General features: G+C 34.1%; 1 protein-coding gene across 5 annotated transcripts in view; it reads left to right on the top strand.

Annotated features, from left to right (window-relative positions):
* The window catches only part of LOC106876557 (sodium/hydrogen exchanger 9B2), a 76,010-nt gene that overhangs the window by 15,125 nt on the left and 42,022 nt on the right, over positions 1-18,863 (top strand). For 3 of the 5 annotated variants that reach the window (XM_014925154.3, XM_014925153.3, XM_052965556.2), the window contains exon 2: positions 14,895-14,982. The exons of 1 other annotated variant lie outside the window; for it this stretch is intronic. Coding sequence is in view for 3 of the 4 variants with exons in the window: in XM_014925153.3 (XP_014780639.1) it covers positions 14,895-14,982 (88 nt within the window). In the remaining variant the exon portion in view is untranslated. Of the gene's footprint in view, positions 1-9,755; positions 9,828-14,894; positions 14,983-18,863 lie in introns of those variants that run through there. One more of the 5 variants, XM_089347614.1, reaches the window with a different exon arrangement.

Here is an 18,863-nt window from a genome sequence, read left to right as displayed (position 1 = left end):
TGCAGACTGCCGGGTCGAATTTTCTTCTCCTACTTATATACATTGTGATTTAAACACAGCACGTCCATAAGAAATATATTTTATCGCGGACGAAAACTACAATAACTTGCCTGTCAACGACGGTGTTTATACATTAAGTATGACATATAGATAGTTATTACTTTTTATCCTTTCGGCAAGCAGTGGAGACAAATTCATTCATAATCTCGACCAAATTCCTACGTGGAGTTTATTGTATTCTTTTACGCTTCCTCATCTGTTTATCTCAGAAACGTTTCTAAATCCTTTTTATTTTTTATTTTTGAGTAGAACTTTGCGTAATTTCTGCTTGTTTTACATATCCTTGTTGTAAGCTTCCACTGCTTATAACCTGATAACGGATTATTTTCTTAAAGTGTTATCTTCTATCAAAATATATTCATCTAAAGAACAGTCTCAGTGCCATATGACTTCATTTTTTTCTGTTCGGCTTTGGTAGAATCTGTTTCCTTTTATTCGTGTTATCTCCAAGAGTCATCTATCGATTGAATTCAGAATTAAAACATTTTTTGACTTTTATTTTGTTTCTTTCTCTGACACACGTATGCACACACACATACATACATACCCACATATTATATATGCATACATACATACATACATACATACATACATAGACATACGCACACTTACACACGTACAGACAGACAGAGAGACACACGCACACACACATTCTTTCTCTCTCTCACACACACACACATAATGGTATGTCTTCATTGGTTTTCAAAAGACATTCTGGATTGTCTTTTTATAATTCAGACAGTTATAAAGACACACACATGCGCGCGCGCATATATACATAAATACCAAGAAAAGTTCTCAATGAATAGAGTTAACAATAATAATAGTAATTGAACCAGATATTACACAGTGGTTACTCCGAGTTTCGCGTTACCGCTTTTCGATTTAACAAATATAAAAACAGTAATATCATTGAATATGTGTATACTTTATTCAACGCTGCATCGTGCGATTCTCTATCTGTCTATTTGTCTGTCTGTCTGTCTGTCTGTCTGTCTGTCTGTCTGTCTGTCTGTCTCTCTCTCTGCCTGTTAATCTATCTATCTATGTATCTATCTATTTATATATGTACATACATACATGCATACGTACATACATATATATATATATATATATATATATATATATATATATATATATATATATATATATATATATATATATATATATATATATATATATATATATATATATATATATATATATATATATATATATATATATATATATATATATATATATATATATATATATATATATATATATATATATATATATATATATATATATATATATATATATATATATATATATATATATATATACCCACACACACACACAGAAAGAAAGAAAGAAAGAAAGAAGTACTATAATCTACCTGCTAGTACATTAATACATATAGGCGTCTACGAATCAAGGGAGATATACAAAATTAGCTCACAGTAGAAAGATTTCAGATACCAATCAATGTGTGCGTGTGTGTGCGTGTGTGTGTGTGTGTATGTGTGTGTGTGAGTGAGTGAGTGAGTGAGTGAGTGAGTGAGTGAGTGAGTGAGTGAATGCGTATGTGTGTATGCGTGTATGTGCGTGTGTGTGTGTGTGTGTGTGTGTGTGTGTGTGTGGACAGACAGACAGAAGGGCAAGCAGGCAGGCAGAGAGATAGGCAGAAACATAGATAGATAGATAGATAGATAGATAGATAGATAGATAGATAGACAGACAGACAGACAGACAGGGCCACTTTTCATTGTGCTCTTCGCATAAAGAAATTATGAGTGTGAAGGTCCAAACCTGAAACAGGAAAACTGCACATGCAGCTGCTGCAATACAGAGGCCGTTGTGTATGAAGTGGTATGGCGTCAGAAGGTCTCAAAAGAGCGACCGATGTGCGGAAATACGTGAACAAGACAGAAGACTTCAAGACCAAACTCATTAGCCACAAGTCTTCGTCAACGTCTGAGAGATGCAAAATGTGAAATGAGCACATTTCTATTGAAGTGTATATGGACATTAAAGAAACATGCTGTGCATTACGGCATCAATTGGAGGATTCTGAAAAGGTCTAAACCTTAATTTAACAGGTAGTAGGGTGTGCAAAGCGTGCATGGCTAAGAAAAGGGTCATAATAAAGAACTCTCTCTATCAGGAGCACATACGTAAACTGTATAAGCATGATTTTTCTCCTCTTACCCTCACGAACGCAAATTTTCTGTAGTATACTAGCCAATTGCACCTTGAATATACGCACTAGAGCAATACCATAGGTTTTTCCTCTCAGCAAAATTTGAGGAATTAATATAAGATTTACCATACCCAACTGTGATATATATAAATTATTTCAAAGTTGAATCTCTTCAGAGGTTGATAAAGATATACTAAGATCTCTGAAGAGATTCAACTTTCAAATAATTTTTAATTTAATTAATTAATTTTCTGAGGGTCTGAATTGAAACAGCTGTAAGGGATGTTTGTCAATTTTTTAATTAATAAGTAATAATTTATTAATTACCTCTCTATTTTCTCATCTTATCATATATATATATCTTTTTATCTTTTTACTTGTTTCAGTCATTTGACTGCAACCATGCTGGAGCACCGCCTTGAAGGATTTTAGTCGAATAAATCGACCTCGGGACTTATAAGCCTGTTCCTTATTTTAGTAGTCTCTTTGCCGAACCGCTAGTTGACGGGGACGTAAACATATCAACACTAGTTGTCAAGCGGTGGTAGTATATATATATATATATATATATATATATATATATATATATATATATACACGACAAGCTTCTTTCAGTTTCCGTCTACCAAATTCACTCACAAGACTTTGGTCGGTCCGAGGCTATAGTAGAAGACACTCGCTCAAGGTGCCACGCATTGTGACGGAACCCAGAACTGTGTAGTTGGGAAGCAAGCTACTTACCACAGAATCACGCCCATATATATATATGTGTGTGTGTGTATTTATGGATGTGTGTATGTATGTATATTTATATGTATGTATATTTATGGATGTGTGTATGTATGTATATTTATGGACGTGTGTCTTTGTGTCTGTGTTTGTCCCCACACCATCGCTTGACAACCGATGTTGGTATGTTTATGTCCTCGTAAACTAGCGGTTCGGCAAAAAAGACCGATAGAATAAGTACTAGGCTTATGAACAATAAGTCGATTTCTTCTACTAAAACCTTTTTAAGGTGGTGCTCCAGCATCGCCGCAGTCAAATAACTGAAACGTGTAAAAGAATATATATATATATATATATGTATATATATATATATATATATATATAGGATCTATTTTAAAACGGGGGCACCAGTTTTCATTTATGTTTTATGTAGTGTTTTTAGTACCGAAAAACTTTCAAACTTCGTATACTTATCTATTTTGTGTTATAGAACAGAAAAAAAATTTTGTATTCGAATTTATTTCATGTAAAAAATTGTTTTCTTTCGATAATTTCTACTAATCACTGACGTCTATTCAGTTGAAAACAGTTAGCGCTGTAACGGTGTATATCGTATTAATCCCCTAACCCTAACCCTAACCCTAACTAGACTGTTAACCGTAACCGTAACCCTAACCCTAACCCTAACTCTAGAATCCGAACTCTAAAATTGTTACACACATAGATACGCACAGCGTAATTTATTATATAAACAATATATGCGTATAAATTACGATTAAACCGGATGAAATATGTCACAGGGAATAACATTTTTATGACCGCCCAGCAGCAACTCTATTCAGCTGAATAGACGTCGGTGATTGGTTGAAATTACAGAAATACGACAATTTTAACATGGAATAACTTGCGAATTCCTTTTTTTTTTGTTAAGAAAACTAAGAGTAAAAGACGTTTTATATGACACATTCTACCAGTGTCCCAAGTTTCAAAGTGTTTCGTTAGTGTTTCGTTAAGAAAATACTGGTGCCCCCGTTTTAAAATAGATCCTATATATATATATATGGGAGAATATACAAATAATAACAACAGACGAGGACAGGTGGTGTAAATAACAAAAGGATATATTAGTATGACGCTCGGGAATACGGAAAGTCTATATATATATATATATATATATATATGAAATGTATGTACCCACACACAAACTTAAACGTTTATTAATGCACATACCAATCAAATGAGTGCCTTTCCTATAAACTCATTAACAATCCCATAGAATTATGTATACGAGAAGATTGGAGTGATATTAAATAGAAACACTACTGGGTGAAATGCAAAACAAAAGACTAGTATATGCTAGCAAATATACAAAACAAAAAAATTCTATGAGCCAGTACATTAATGTATATAGAGGCAAATTCTATGGACAGCCAGCAGAACTAACCGAACAAAAGCGATTAAATATTGATCTTACGATGACAGATACTTGACACATATCAAATGTAATGTAAGTACATACATTCATAAGACATATTAACAGGGTTAATGAGATGGATATCGAGTAGAAATAATTACAACAAATAAAGAGACGTAGGCTAGAGGTAATACGTAAAAATATAATTATAGTATATAAGTAGATTCTTAGTTATTTAAGACAGTAAAGAGGTTGGAGTCAATTTCAAGAATTCATATATGTTGACGAATTGTTGAAACTAGGAATGTTCATATTTATATTTGGATGTATTAAAAACCAGTACACTTGTATGTATAATATAGAGTTTATAAAACGTCTTATTGAAATTTCTCATAGTTTCTGATGGAGCGCTCAGCAAAAATCAATTTACTCGGTGCATGGATAAGGTAAATAAACTTTACATACATACATACATACATACGTACATACATACATACGTACATACATACATGATGACTGCAAACTCGTGTTCGAGTATTGCCATCACCTGATCGAAAGTTCTACGCATGCGAAGGCTACGACCAACCAATTTTGTGATAGGTATTACTTCTTTTTCAAGCGATGCCAGTGCATGATGATTTTTATAGTGGAGAAAAAATTTGCACAAATCCAATCCCACTCTCCGAATATGGACAACTGTTATATCCTTAAAATGTTGGATTATTATAATGCCCACTTCGGTATACAGTATACTTAGTAAAACCAGTAAAAACACGACTATCTTTGACCACCTACTTCGTACTCTCTTTACTTATAGTCACAAGGTTATTCCATTCGCCACATGGTAGGGGTGTGCCATTATTACTAATTCTCTACCACATCTCCCCTTTTAAGTGTTTCTTAGGAAGTGTCATTTTAGTTAGCAAAATTTATTTTATTCACCCCACCTCCCTTTTCCTCTCACTTGTACACATGGGTTCAATCACCTGCAGTGGCGTTGGTACTTGGAACGTATCGTACAACCATTCCATCGGTTCTTCCAGCTTCTTTGGTTCGCTTTCCACGAATCACTTTTTCAGTTGGTTCCTGTGTCTCTTTCGTATGCCTTTTCTACTTTTTACCCAATATATCATTTTATCTATGCATTTGGTAATTATGTCATCTTCCCAACTCTGCTTTCCATTCTTGTACGGCTTCATATACACCTATGATATTTTGTCTCGGAAAAACTTCTCAAAGAGAATTATGAATCAGAAAACACAGAGCTCTCACGGAATGTTGTCAATGTTTCGACCTCATTTACTTTCCCAAGTGACACATAGACCCAGACTTTCTGAACAAAATAAAAAAAAATGTTCCGATATAGAAATCAGTAAACAAAATATTCACTGATCTATATGAAAGCTGGCCAGACTAAAATTAAATCAATAGACGTTCTTGAAACATCATCATATTAAAATGATAATGTGTATAACATTAATAATGTACATACAAACAGAGAACGGCAGTATTTGGTCACAAACAAACTTGTCAAAGAGATTTGTGTATTAGAAAACACAGGGCTCGCTGTTTTAAGTGAATATTTTGATTAGATTTTTACCTGGCCAGCGTTCGCTCTAATCAGTGAAAGCTTTGTTTACCGATTTCTATATATCGGAATGAATCTTTTTCCCCTTAGATCAGAATATCCAGAGATGTTCGTTACTGAAGAAAAACAAGAGAGATTGGAATATCTGTGTCTTAACAATCTGCCGTTGGCATTCTTAGTGAAATCTATGCTTCTTAACATGTAAGTCTCATTAAGAAGTTTCTCCGAGACAAAATATAAGAGCTAGCACTGTTCTACGTCTGTATATACATTATAAATGTTATATATATCGTTAAGATATATATGGTATACATATGATATATGTGTGTAATTGTTTAGAAAGCCATTATGTTGCATGTGGGATAAAAACAAAAGGACGGAAACAAAGACGAAACAAAACAAAGCAACAGTTTACATTTTTAAACGGCATGTCAATGTTTTGGGATTACGACCCCTATTTTAAGAGAAAATAAAGGATAGTGAAAGGCTGGTATCGATTGTTTTGAAGCGGTGTTGTCAGATATTCAACGAATCTATAAGCATATATATATATATATATATATATATATATATATAAGCATATAGTATACACAGCATAAAGTTACGAACCACTAATAGTTTCATGCAATGGAGACGCAAGTCTGGGCAGGTTTTTATAACACGTCTTGTGTCTCCAAGCAACCTCCTGACTCTGAGCACATGGCTTTTTCAGTGTACAAATCAGGATGCTAGATCAAAAAGAAATCACGAGAAAAAGCTATAGATGCAAAAAGTGTAAGGGTAAAATTTTTTTAAAAAACGGGAAAAGAAAAAAGAAAATTAGAATTATGTCCCCTTTGAGTGTGACACCATAATTAAGCAGTTGTAGAATAATTCAAGGGAGAGGAGTCCAAAATCTATATAGACAGCTGCTCAATCCGAAGAAGGTGGTATCCACCAGTTCATCAAAAGAATTTTGTCCATATTCTTTTATTCTTTTACACGTTTCAGCTTTATGGCTGTGGCCAATGCTAAGGCACCACCAGTTTAATCACCTTTTCAAAAAAATAGCCAATCTTATGTGATTGGCTTTTGGTGAAGGAGGGCGTTCGACACTGCTGCCCTCTTTCGAATTTCCTGTTTGATATTGGTTCATCTTGGGACCTCAAGGAGGTCAAGCTGTTTTTTGAAAACATCTACCCCCAATCCATGAAGATCCCTCAAATGTTTTGGCAAGGCGTCAAATAACTTGGTGATATGCATATGAAACGAGGCATCGTTGCTCATATCAATCCCGAAATCATGCACTGTATGTGATTCTGGGATTGCCGCTACTTTTGGTCCAAAGTATCGTTGTTGCGGCTTCTGAGCACCAATTAGCTAATAGCGGAGGACTTGGAATTTGCCTGCAGTAAATTGCATGTTGTTTTCCTCATCCCATTTATATATAGCATTTAGGTTTTTCTGTTGAAGATTAGCATCAGAAGGTTCCTTGGCTGCTTGTACTACTTTTGTGTCGTTGGCATAGCTGGTAAGTATGTCTGTTTGTGTAACTGATGGCATGTCTGAAAGAGCCACCATGAATAGCAGCAGCCCCAATACAGTTCCCTGAGGTACTCCACTCTCCATTACTGTCTCCTTGAAGAGGGCTCTGTTGGCTGCCATAGCCTAGCTTTTGTCTTGTAAGAAGTCATGCAACCACTCTCTAAGTTTTCCGGCTACCCGAGTCTCCGTTGCTTGTGACATGCTCAACTTTTTCAAAGGCCTTTGCAAAGTCGAGATATATCACATCCACGTTTGAGCGATTCATTGCTTCAACACCCAGTGATAGTGCTGCAAAAGCTGTGTAAAGCAGCTTCTTCCTGAGCGGAAGCAAGTCATTATCTTCAAGGAATGCAATGAGTTTCTTCCTGACAATGATTTTTATGACTTTGCTGACACGAGAAGATAGAGAGACAGGTCTATAATTTTCAGCATCTGCTCTGCTACCTCCCTTATGGATAGGACATATTATGTTTTCCATTAACTTTTTGGGAAGTCTACCAGTTGCGACAAAGCTCTGGAAGGGAATCTGAAGTGATTTTGCTAGAGCCCCTTTGCATTTCTTTAGGAGGATTGCTGGGAATCCATCAGGGCCCGTGGCTAAGTTGGAGCTCATTTCATCAATGGCCGACATTTCATCTGTTTCTGCTATTTTGGTGCTATCGATAATTGACATTACTTTGTGTAGATCTGTGGTGCCAAAGAACTCATTAGACATAGCTACTTGCAAGTGTCCCAATGGAGTGGTGAAAATAATCTTGTATTGCATATTCAGTATTTCACTGGTCCTCTGCGGGGTCTGCTGTGGGCGAGCCATTTTCTTCAAACAGCGGCCCTATCTTGTATCGTACTGAAGCAGACTCTTTTGGATATCTGTAGAAGACTTTAGTGTTTGCCTTAATATTTTTTATAGCCCTGGCTTCTTTTTCTGCCCTCTCTTTTTCATGGGAGTGTCTGAGTTCATTTTCGCTCTCGAACAATGTTTGTTTGAAATACGATCGTTTGTTAGCCTTTAATGGCCCATTTAGACGATTTGAGATTTTTGCACGTTGTCGCATTAGAATCTCTGAGAATTATATTTTTCTGTTGGTTTGGCATTTCTCTGGAACAGAGTCTTACTGCATATGTCGTGCATGATTGTCATAAAGTACTGCAACTTTATGTTAATATCTTGCGTAGAGAAACTGGTAGAACAATTTTGTTTCATGATCTCTTTCTCGATACTCTTCCAACCAGCTTTGTAAAAGTTCAGGTTGGAGAGGAGATGGGTGCTTCTAGTAGCCTGCATGGCTGTGGTCTTCTGCGGACCAGACATTGTTAGTTCTATTAAGTTATGGTCTGAGAAAATCGTCGGTGTCACCTTAACATTATGGATGAGCACCTGTTATTTGTGATGCAGAGGTCCAGGACATTTTTTCCACTTTTTGAGTGGAGGATTATTTGCTCCATGAGGAGCATGTTTGTGAGGTGGAGCAGAGATTCTGCACGCCTCAGGCCGTGCAGTGACATATGTTTGCATTTGCTGAAAATTTCTGAATTGGAATTCACTCGTACGGTGGAATCATTAGATCTAAAAAGATTATACCATCTTTCAGTTGTGCATAAGTTGCATTTCTTACATCCATTAACATGAATTTCTCTACGATTTTCCACTTTATTTTATGTGGTGTGCAGTTGGTCTTCCAGCCCCATACGTGGCTTGTCAAATTTATGACTTTATTTTTGTTGATGTGCCGGAAAGAAGATAGGCAGTTTGCATAACGCCTTTCGAAATCTCCTTCACATAACCCAATGTAATTCTTCTTCTCGCTTGAAACTATTAGTAGCTCGTATTTTTATACTGTGTACATTAAATGATATATATCTCACACTGTATGGAATACATTTTTGGTTGATCTTACCTTAACGAACAGTAAACTATATATATATATATATATATACATATATATATATATATATATATACATATATATATATATATATATATATATATATGCAGTGCGCTTGTGTGCGTGTGTGTGTACGGGAAAAAGTTGAGCAGAGTGACAAGAAAAGAACATACGAAAAACAAGAAAAACACACAAAAGACTAAACGACGCTCTTCCCTTGTCACATCTTCGACGCCTTCTCGATATTATTCATCAGTTTGGTGGCGTCAACAGCAAAATACTTCGGGGATATAAACCAGCGCATACGAAGGACATAAGACAAGTAAAAACAAAAGTGGAATTTGTTGGCAGACGTTAAAATGTACGAGATATGAGGACAACGAAGGACTATATAAGACGAAAACGGACGGTAGCGAAAACACAAACAAATAATAAATGACACAGGTAATTTTCTTTTTATATAAATGCATGGCCTTTCGGTTATATATATATATATATATATGTGTGTGTGTGTGTGTGTGTGTGTGTGTGTGTGTGTGTGCGCGCGTGTATACATACACATACACACACACACACGTATACATATATATTAATATACAGTGCCCGTTTCCATATGTTCTCTCTCTTTTTCCCTCCTTCTCTGCATATATATATATATATATATATATATATATATATATATATATATATATATATTAATTCTCTAAATGAAGTATTAACAGTAACTGCACGATAAAGTCGTGTGTCGATAAGCCAGCTGGAGGAGATGTCCTCCTGGGGCTAAAAGCAACAGTAACATCCACCCCTAGGGGTCAGCCACACTTAAGTGGCAATATACTACACTTTATATATATATATATATATATATATATATATATATATATATATATATGTCTATCTATCTATATATCTATATCTATCTATATATCTATATCTATCTATATATATATCTATATCTATCTATCTATCTATATATATATATATATATATATATATACATATATATATGTATGTATACATGAATATGCATTTACATGTATGTATGTATGTATGTATGTATGTATGTATGTATGCTATAATTTTTTCCTTCATATGCTATACTTGCAACGTAGTTCAGTAACTATTATTGGTAAAAAATAAAATTTGACTTTGAAGTCAAATATAAAAGAAAAGATGTTAATAAAAGGAGAAACATCTAGATAAAGAGAGAGACTGAGAGAATGAAAGGGAGATTGGATAAGTGAACGAGGAAAAGAGAGCAAAAAAAAAACATGCAAGAAAACAACCAGACAAAAAAAAAGAAACGTTTGTGAAAGAGAATGGATAAAGTATTTATGTTTGAAGCTACAAGAAAATAACCTCCAGACAAAAGAGTCCTACCATGACTCCATATCACAGAAAATTAGGCTCTTTTCAAGGAATAAAAAGGGGTAAAATATATATATTATCTTTACATCTGACAGATTTCAAAGAAACTTCTTTTCCTCTAATCAAATCTAATTTTCTGTCCATTTTTAAAGCACAATCTGCTTTGGATGATCCTTAATCAACAATTGATCCTATTTTCTTATATAACTAAATACGCCAACCTAGTTGGAAATTTTTTTTTAAGCATACTCTTCCATCTCCCACATTTCTTATCCTACTAAAATAAAAAAAAATAATGCATATAAAAGTACAAGAAATAATGTAAAATATATAGCATGTTAAAATAGTTACTAATCAGCTGCTTCCATATTGGTAACCAATCAGATTGCCTTTGCTTGAGTCAGTCAGGCCAATCAGAGACGATTGATATAATATTTCTGAAACAGTGATTGTTCATTGTCATAATACTTCAGCATTTCTGGGTTTTTTTCTGATTTCTTGGAAATAAAATATAAAGAAAATGATACGTGCTCCGTTTCGTTCTGCCCCCAGCCATTTATTAATAACTGATAGATAATATCTGATATACCAATTTTTATTGGAGCTGTTGTTGTAGTTCTATTTTGTGTTGTTCCTATTGCATTTTTTCTTGTTCAATGTGTTGATTTCTTCTTCTTCTTCTTCTTCTTCTTCTTCTTCTTCTTCTTCTTCTTCTTCTTCTTCTTCTTCTTCTTCTTCTTCTTCTTCTTCTTCTTCTTCTTCGCCGCAGCCGTCACCGTCGTCGTCGTCTCTTTGTTACTGAATATAATGCTGATATTTCTGTAGCAACTTCTATATGTCGTTATAGTTTTGTTTGTTACTGTTGCTCCGCCCCAGCTTCTTATCTTCCGTTAATTCTTCAACAGTTAATCTCATAGAACACCAAATATTGTAGTTCTGTTCTAAAACTGACAAACCTCTGGGAAATTTTTTTTCTTCATGTTTAAAGAAGAAACTGCTTAAATAGAATTTAATACTAAATCGTTTCCCAGCAAAATATGATTCCCCAACCTCAATCTGTAATTCCGTCAATTTATATGTGCTTTGCCCCCCCCCCCAAAAAAAAATGCTAATTTGCATAGAACAAGAATATCGTTGACGTAATATTTCCGATCACAGTTAAATACGACTATAACTTTCACTTCCTGCTGTTTCCTTCGTGGAAACGTCATTTTTTAGTTGTCCTTATTCTTATTTCAGAAGAGCGTTATCCTAATCTTCCCAGAATCATAGCAGTGTTGAATTTTGTATAAATCAAATACAAATCTCATTACTTGCAGATATCACTCAATATGATGTGGGGTTTGCTGCATATGAATCTAATCCTCATCTGTTTTAAGTGCTGTTGGATTGATGTAAGCCCTATGTGAGTCTGTGACATAGTTTTGTTTCCTAGTTGAATACAAATTCAGTTCAGTGAATTTATTGAAGCTCATGAAAAGACAGATATCATAGGATTTTGCAAGATTCTTCATGTGAAATCGTATGTTGAAACAGATATTGTTATATTTAGGGATGATAATTTTTTTTTTTTGCCAGTTCAGCTTTATTATTGTTCTTATTTTAGACACTAAAATAAAAACAATAATAAAGCTGAAGTGAAGAACGAATATATAGTGCGTGTATTTATTTGGCAAAAAAAAAAAGTGACCGTCCCGAAATATAACAATATCACAGAATGTATCTCCTGAACAAATGAAAATAGTAGAGAAAGAGATATGGAAACACACCATTGATAGTGTGCTGAACTAAATGATTTAGAGGATTTGGCTTCATCTACCAACATCCTGAGTTCAAGTCCTGTTAGGGACGGATTAGTCTTTCATTTATGCAAGGTCGATAAAACAAGCAGTGCCACTTGTGTACTTGTTCAATAGAATTGACCATTTCTTCTTTACAAAACTTATGGTCTTCTACTAACAAAAGAAATTATTCCTGTTATATCAATGGAGAATGATGGAGAGCAAAATCCACAGATAAAAGGCCATGCGCTATATAGTTAAGTTCCTTAAAATGTTCACTCAATACAAATCCCGCTGGGGAGTCGACTTTGCTTTTCATCCTTCCGGTGTCGATAAAATATAATTCTAGAGAATAATGGGATCGATTTATTGAGCTGTTCCAAAATATAAGGCTTTAGTACTTCGTAAAACAAGTATCTAAATTTGGTGCCCAAGAGCTAAAAGCCGACAAGACTAGACTGTGATGTAGTTTTGCTTTCGATCAGAAGCGACTTCGATTCACTTTCAGCACTGATATTCCTAAGAAATGCAAGAATACCACACAATCTCATTTATAAATATAAATTAATCACTTATGACGGTTCCTGTCCCAGTGAATAACTGTTACTCTGGGTTCTGGGTTCAAAAGTTCCTAAGGCAGCTTAGCCCTTTTCCCACTCTTATGACCATTTTTGTTTTCATCAAGAATGTCATATCGCTAAAAAACTGAGTATTTCAATTCCTAAGAATGACATTCTTGAAAATACTGATTTATTTCTTCTTGGTCCTCATATAAGCTTCGTACGAGACTACAAGGGAATATCTACATGGTTGCTCGACTTGCTAGATATAAGAATTGAATTTACCTTAAATGACACACTCTTAAATGGCACATTAATAATATAGCCCTTTATATGCGTGTAATGCAGTCATGTTATATCGTGGGTATACGTGCATACATTAGATATCCTAATGTGTGTGCACGTGTGTACGTGCGCATGCGTGTGTGTGTATGGACATGTGTATCATAGCATCTCGTGTTCGATCCCAAAAGAAACAAGTATGGTGTGTAGAGTGTTGTTGTTGGTGTTTTTATAGCCGCCGTATGTTCTTCGTATCGAGTTCGTAATATAAGTGTAGTAGTGGCTGAATTTAGTGAATTTCAAAGAGAGATTTGTAGGTTGATAATATACATACATACATACATACTTACATACTTATATGAGATGTGTGTGCATATGTGTGGTAGCATGTGTGTGGTAGCATGTGTGTAGTAGCATGTGTGTGTGTATGTATATATATATATATATATATATATATATATATATATATATATATACATACATACATACATACATACATACATACAAAACAAAGGTTGCATCGTTGTGGATGTGCTGTCTTTGCCTTTTCGAGTGTTGGTTGTTATCTGATGGTTCTTCGTTCTTTTGACTGCCGTGCAGCTTCGTGAGGCAAAAGATCATTGTTTGGAGCCAAGCACTTAGCGGAAGACATCAGCAGTACTTCCGTTCTTTTTTTTAATGATTTGTCTTAGTTTATGTTTTAGTGAGTATTTGTTACCTTGTTTTATATTTGCGAGTTCCTGCTGGCTACTCCTACTTATTCTGTGCTTTCTTTTGTTTGATATTGGATAAACACTCAAATCTCAGAATTATTATCATACTTGGTATTGCATTGTGCGATAGTCTGTTTTATTTATGTATTTATTTATTTATTTAGTGTGTGTGTGTGGGGGGGGGGTGTTTGTTGACTTTCTTTGTTAGACAAATAAGTGCCAGCAGTTTACAGTGATAATAGAGTAAGATAAAGACAGATAGGAAGGTGGGAGATGAGATAAAATAAGAGACATGATAAAGAGACAAACACTGCCATAAACAGTCATATTTTCATTTTTTTTTTTTTTTCTTTTGAAGTCCTTCAACTATTCCTCTTCTCTAGTTGCTTGATTGGGTGTCTTATAGAGTAACACACACACACACACACACACACACACATACACACACACTGATGTGCGCGCACACACACACACACACAGACGTGCACACACACACACACACACACATGCGTGCGCGCGCACATACATACACACTCATACATGCAAGTACGCGCATATAAGAATATACACAGTTACACAGAAACATCTCGCAGAAATGGGATACATACAGACATACATTCACAGTTACACAGGAATACACACACGCACGCATGCATACACACACACGCACGCATACACAGGCACACACATATATGAGAACACAAGTACAGAAACATACCCACTCACATATAAACACACCACACGATATAAACCAGTTATCTATGTCGTAGTATATGGTAATGATGTAATTCTTTCTTTTGCCTGTAGGTATGTTTTTGGTCGGGGTACTTGTGAGAAATGTACCCCATATTAACATTGCCCAACATATTCTACCCCACTGGACATCATGTCTCAGGTATATATACCCAGTTTATTGCAACCTCTATGATTTTTCACCTAACATTGAAATATGTTAAAATATATTTACATGTCTTTCTACCTATGTATATATTTATTTCTTTATTGCCCACAGGGGACTAAACATAGAGGGGACAAACAAGGACAAAGGATTTCAGACGATTACTTTGACCCCAGTGCGTAACTGGTACTTATTTAATCGACTCCGAAAGGATGAAAGGCAAAGTCGACCTCGGCGGAGTTTGAGCTCAGAACGTAACGCTAGACGAAATACCTATTTCGTTATTGACCACAAGGGGCTAAACATAGAGGGAACAAACAAGAACAGACGAACGGATTAAGTCGATTACATCGACCCCAGTGCGTAACTGGTACTTAATTTATCGACCCCGAAAGGATGAAAGGCAAAGTCGACCTCGGCGGAATTTGAACTCAGAATGTAACGGCAGACGAAATACCGCTAAGCATTTCGCCCGGCGTGCTAACGATTCTGCCAGCTCGCCGCCCTACCTATGTATATATTGTACGTGCATGTGTGTATGGGGACATATTATGTATTATTATATTATATCATATTATCATTATATTATATGATATATATATATATATACACACACACACACACACACACATATATATATATATATATGTACGTTGTTTAATGTCGGACGAATGGGAGAAAAGTGTTCAATACATGTCGGAGAGGAATCATATCTTTTTATTAATACTGAGTTTGTCTCGCGACATGAGTTTTACACCGTTGTGATCATCAGGCAAGACTTAGTTCCACCGAATATCATGTGTGTGTGTGTGTGTGTGTGTGTGTGTGTGTGTGTGTGTATTGCCGAACTACGCTCTTCTAGCATCAGGATTGCTTCTGCTTGATAGCGAAGCTTTAGTCTTTGTTAGTGCCAAGATTTTTCCTAGGTATGTAACTCACTAAAATCACCAAGAGAAAAGGGTCTAGGGTGTCTCCCTAAACGATTCCTACAAACGCTGAAAACACTTTAGTGGGACCGTCTATGCTTTGCATAATGTTTGATGATTTTTTTTTTATAAATGACGTTGGTGGCTTTGGCAGTCTTATTTGGGATACAATAGTCCGACAGGATGTGTAACATGGACCTTTTGTTGACACCATCAAATGCGTTACTGATGATGTCTATTGCAGCGGAAACACGTGTCCACGACAGCCTTTTTCTCTAATAAATATAAGCCAGTCTTTTTCCTTAATGGATTGTTAAATTTAGAAAATTCTTGATTCATGATGTTATCTCCATTTCAAATACGGGGTTGATTTCAATCACCATTTGGCAATTGTGACATCCTCTAGAGACAGAAATATTTTAAATAAATCATGAATTTATGTCGCATGGTATTTAATGTATCTGTACTTGACTATGTTGTTCATGTATATGTGAGTGAGTGTGTGTGTGTGTGTGTGTGTATGTGTGTGTGTGTGTGTGTGTGTGTGTGTGTGTGTGTGAATATATATATACACATACATACATATATATTATATTATATATATGTTCACACACGTATGTACATTCATAGACACGCGTGCACACACACGCACACGCAATATATAGATATGTAAATACATGTATGTATATATATATATATATATATATATATATATATATATATATATATGGGAGAATATACAAATAATAACAACAGACGAGGACAGGTGGTGTAAATAACAAAAGTATATATTAGTATGACGCTCGGGAATACGGAAAGTCTTTGACGTTTCGAGCTACGCTCTTCAACAGAAAGAATACGGAGACAAGGAGAAAAACACGGAGAAAAAAATTGAATAGTGTTCAGTCAACGGTCAATCATAATAATGGCCGATCATAACAATGCGTGTATATATATATATATATATATATATATATATATATATATATATATATATACACACGCATATGTACACATTCACGCACACAGACATACATACATACATAGACACTAAAAATTATTTTGCATAAAATGCTGATGCAATGAAGAGTAATAGAAATGTTGATTCCATTTCCACTTACTGTGGGATTTAACAGAATGCAAGAGTTCCAATATTGAATATTGGTTGATACGGACTGCCGCCGTGGTTATAGTGAAATATTCTTGCTACAGCTTCGTATCTAGTAGCTTATGTAAGTGTGCAAGTGTGTGTCCGTGTCTCTGTGTTTGTGTTACTCTCCCCCTCCCTCTCTCTCTCTCTCTCTCTCTCTCTCTATTTATCTATCTATCTTTCCTTTTTCTTTCTCTCCTTCCCGCCTTTCTCTCTCTTTCTCTCTCTCTCTCTCTCTACCATTTTTTATTCATTTACGCGTGTATTTTAACCCAACCCAATAACTTCTGAACATTATTTTTTTGTAGAAACAGGTCACTTGATATCTAAATTTTGAATATTAAAGATTCAGAATTTGCAATTTTCCTTCTCTCCCTTATCTTTTTCTATTAACTTCTTTATCTATTTATTTATTTGTTTATTCATTTATGCTGTTGTTAAATAAGAAAATTGTTAAGGTTAAGGGATTTGCAGCTGCTTCTATTTTTACTTAATATGTTGTGCGTTTACGACTATATATATTTTTTTTTTTTTGCGCATAAAAATATTTCGCTCGCGCTTGAAGTGTATAAATAAATATATTATGCTTGCATTTGTAATTACATTTTCATCCTTAATAGATATAAACAACAGCATTTTCAATTTCCGCAAAATAGAACAGTACAAAACAAATCTTTTCATTATTCAATACTCATTAGGTTCATTATTATGAAAACTAATATAGCTTGTAATTTGTATCCTTTTTAATGTAATTAATGTATAAATATATTTATAAAATATTGTAAATGATTCCCTATTGTTTTATAGTTTTAAAGTACACTTTCTATGATTTCATAAGAAGGAAATTTTTGTTGAAGATTCTAAAACCCTAATGTTCAAATTTCAAAAGGAAAAATTTTATGAGTTAACTAAAAAAAGTAGTTGGGGTTAATAATAATAATAATAATAATAATAATAATAATAATAATAATAATAATAATAATAATAATAATAATAATAATAATAGTAGTAATAATAATAATAATAAATATGGCAGAACAGGGTAAAATGTTCCTCGCTAGAATAAGTGCCTACTTCATATACACATACAAACATACATAAGTACGCATGCACGAAAGTACGTACTTATGTATGTATGTTTTTTCATGTCTGTATGCACACACACACACACACGCACATCCAACGGGTCCATATGCTGCTTCTGCTTTTCTGTATGTATCGCATCTTTATTATATATATATATATATATATATATATATATATATATATATATATATATATATTATATACATACATATATATATATACATATATACATATACATACATATATATATATACACATACATATATATATATATATATACATATTTTGTATTTGATGTACTTAATATATTTAATATATTTGATGTGTCTAATTTGTTTATCCGCATAACTGCTTATATATATATATATATATATATATATATATATATATATATATATATATATATATATATTAGCAATTATACGGATAAACAAATTAGACACATCAAATATATTAAATATATTAAGCACATCAAATACAATATATATGTGTGTGTGTGTGTGTGTGTACATGCAAAACAAGAGAAAGCAAAAGGTAGAAACTTTTAGATGATGAATTTTTTTAAGTAAGAAAATATAGATATTTATATTAATAGGTCCAACTTACACAGAGTACAAAAGACAGGGAAAATTAAAGGGGTGGGAAAAAGATGTTATAAGTCCAACAGCTGTTTCTGGGAATTCGGTCATCCGTAATAATGTTGGTAAATTTAGTTC

Source organism: Octopus bimaculoides, chromosome 2, assembly GCF_046866305.1.
Source record: "Octopus bimaculoides isolate indiv1 chromosome 2, ASM4686630v1, whole genome shotgun sequence".
NCBI lineage: Eukaryota > Metazoa > Mollusca > Cephalopoda > Octopoda > Octopodidae > Octopus > Octopus bimaculoides.
The sequence above is the reverse complement of the archived record's forward strand: the minus strand, read 5'-3'. Positions and strand labels throughout refer to the sequence as shown.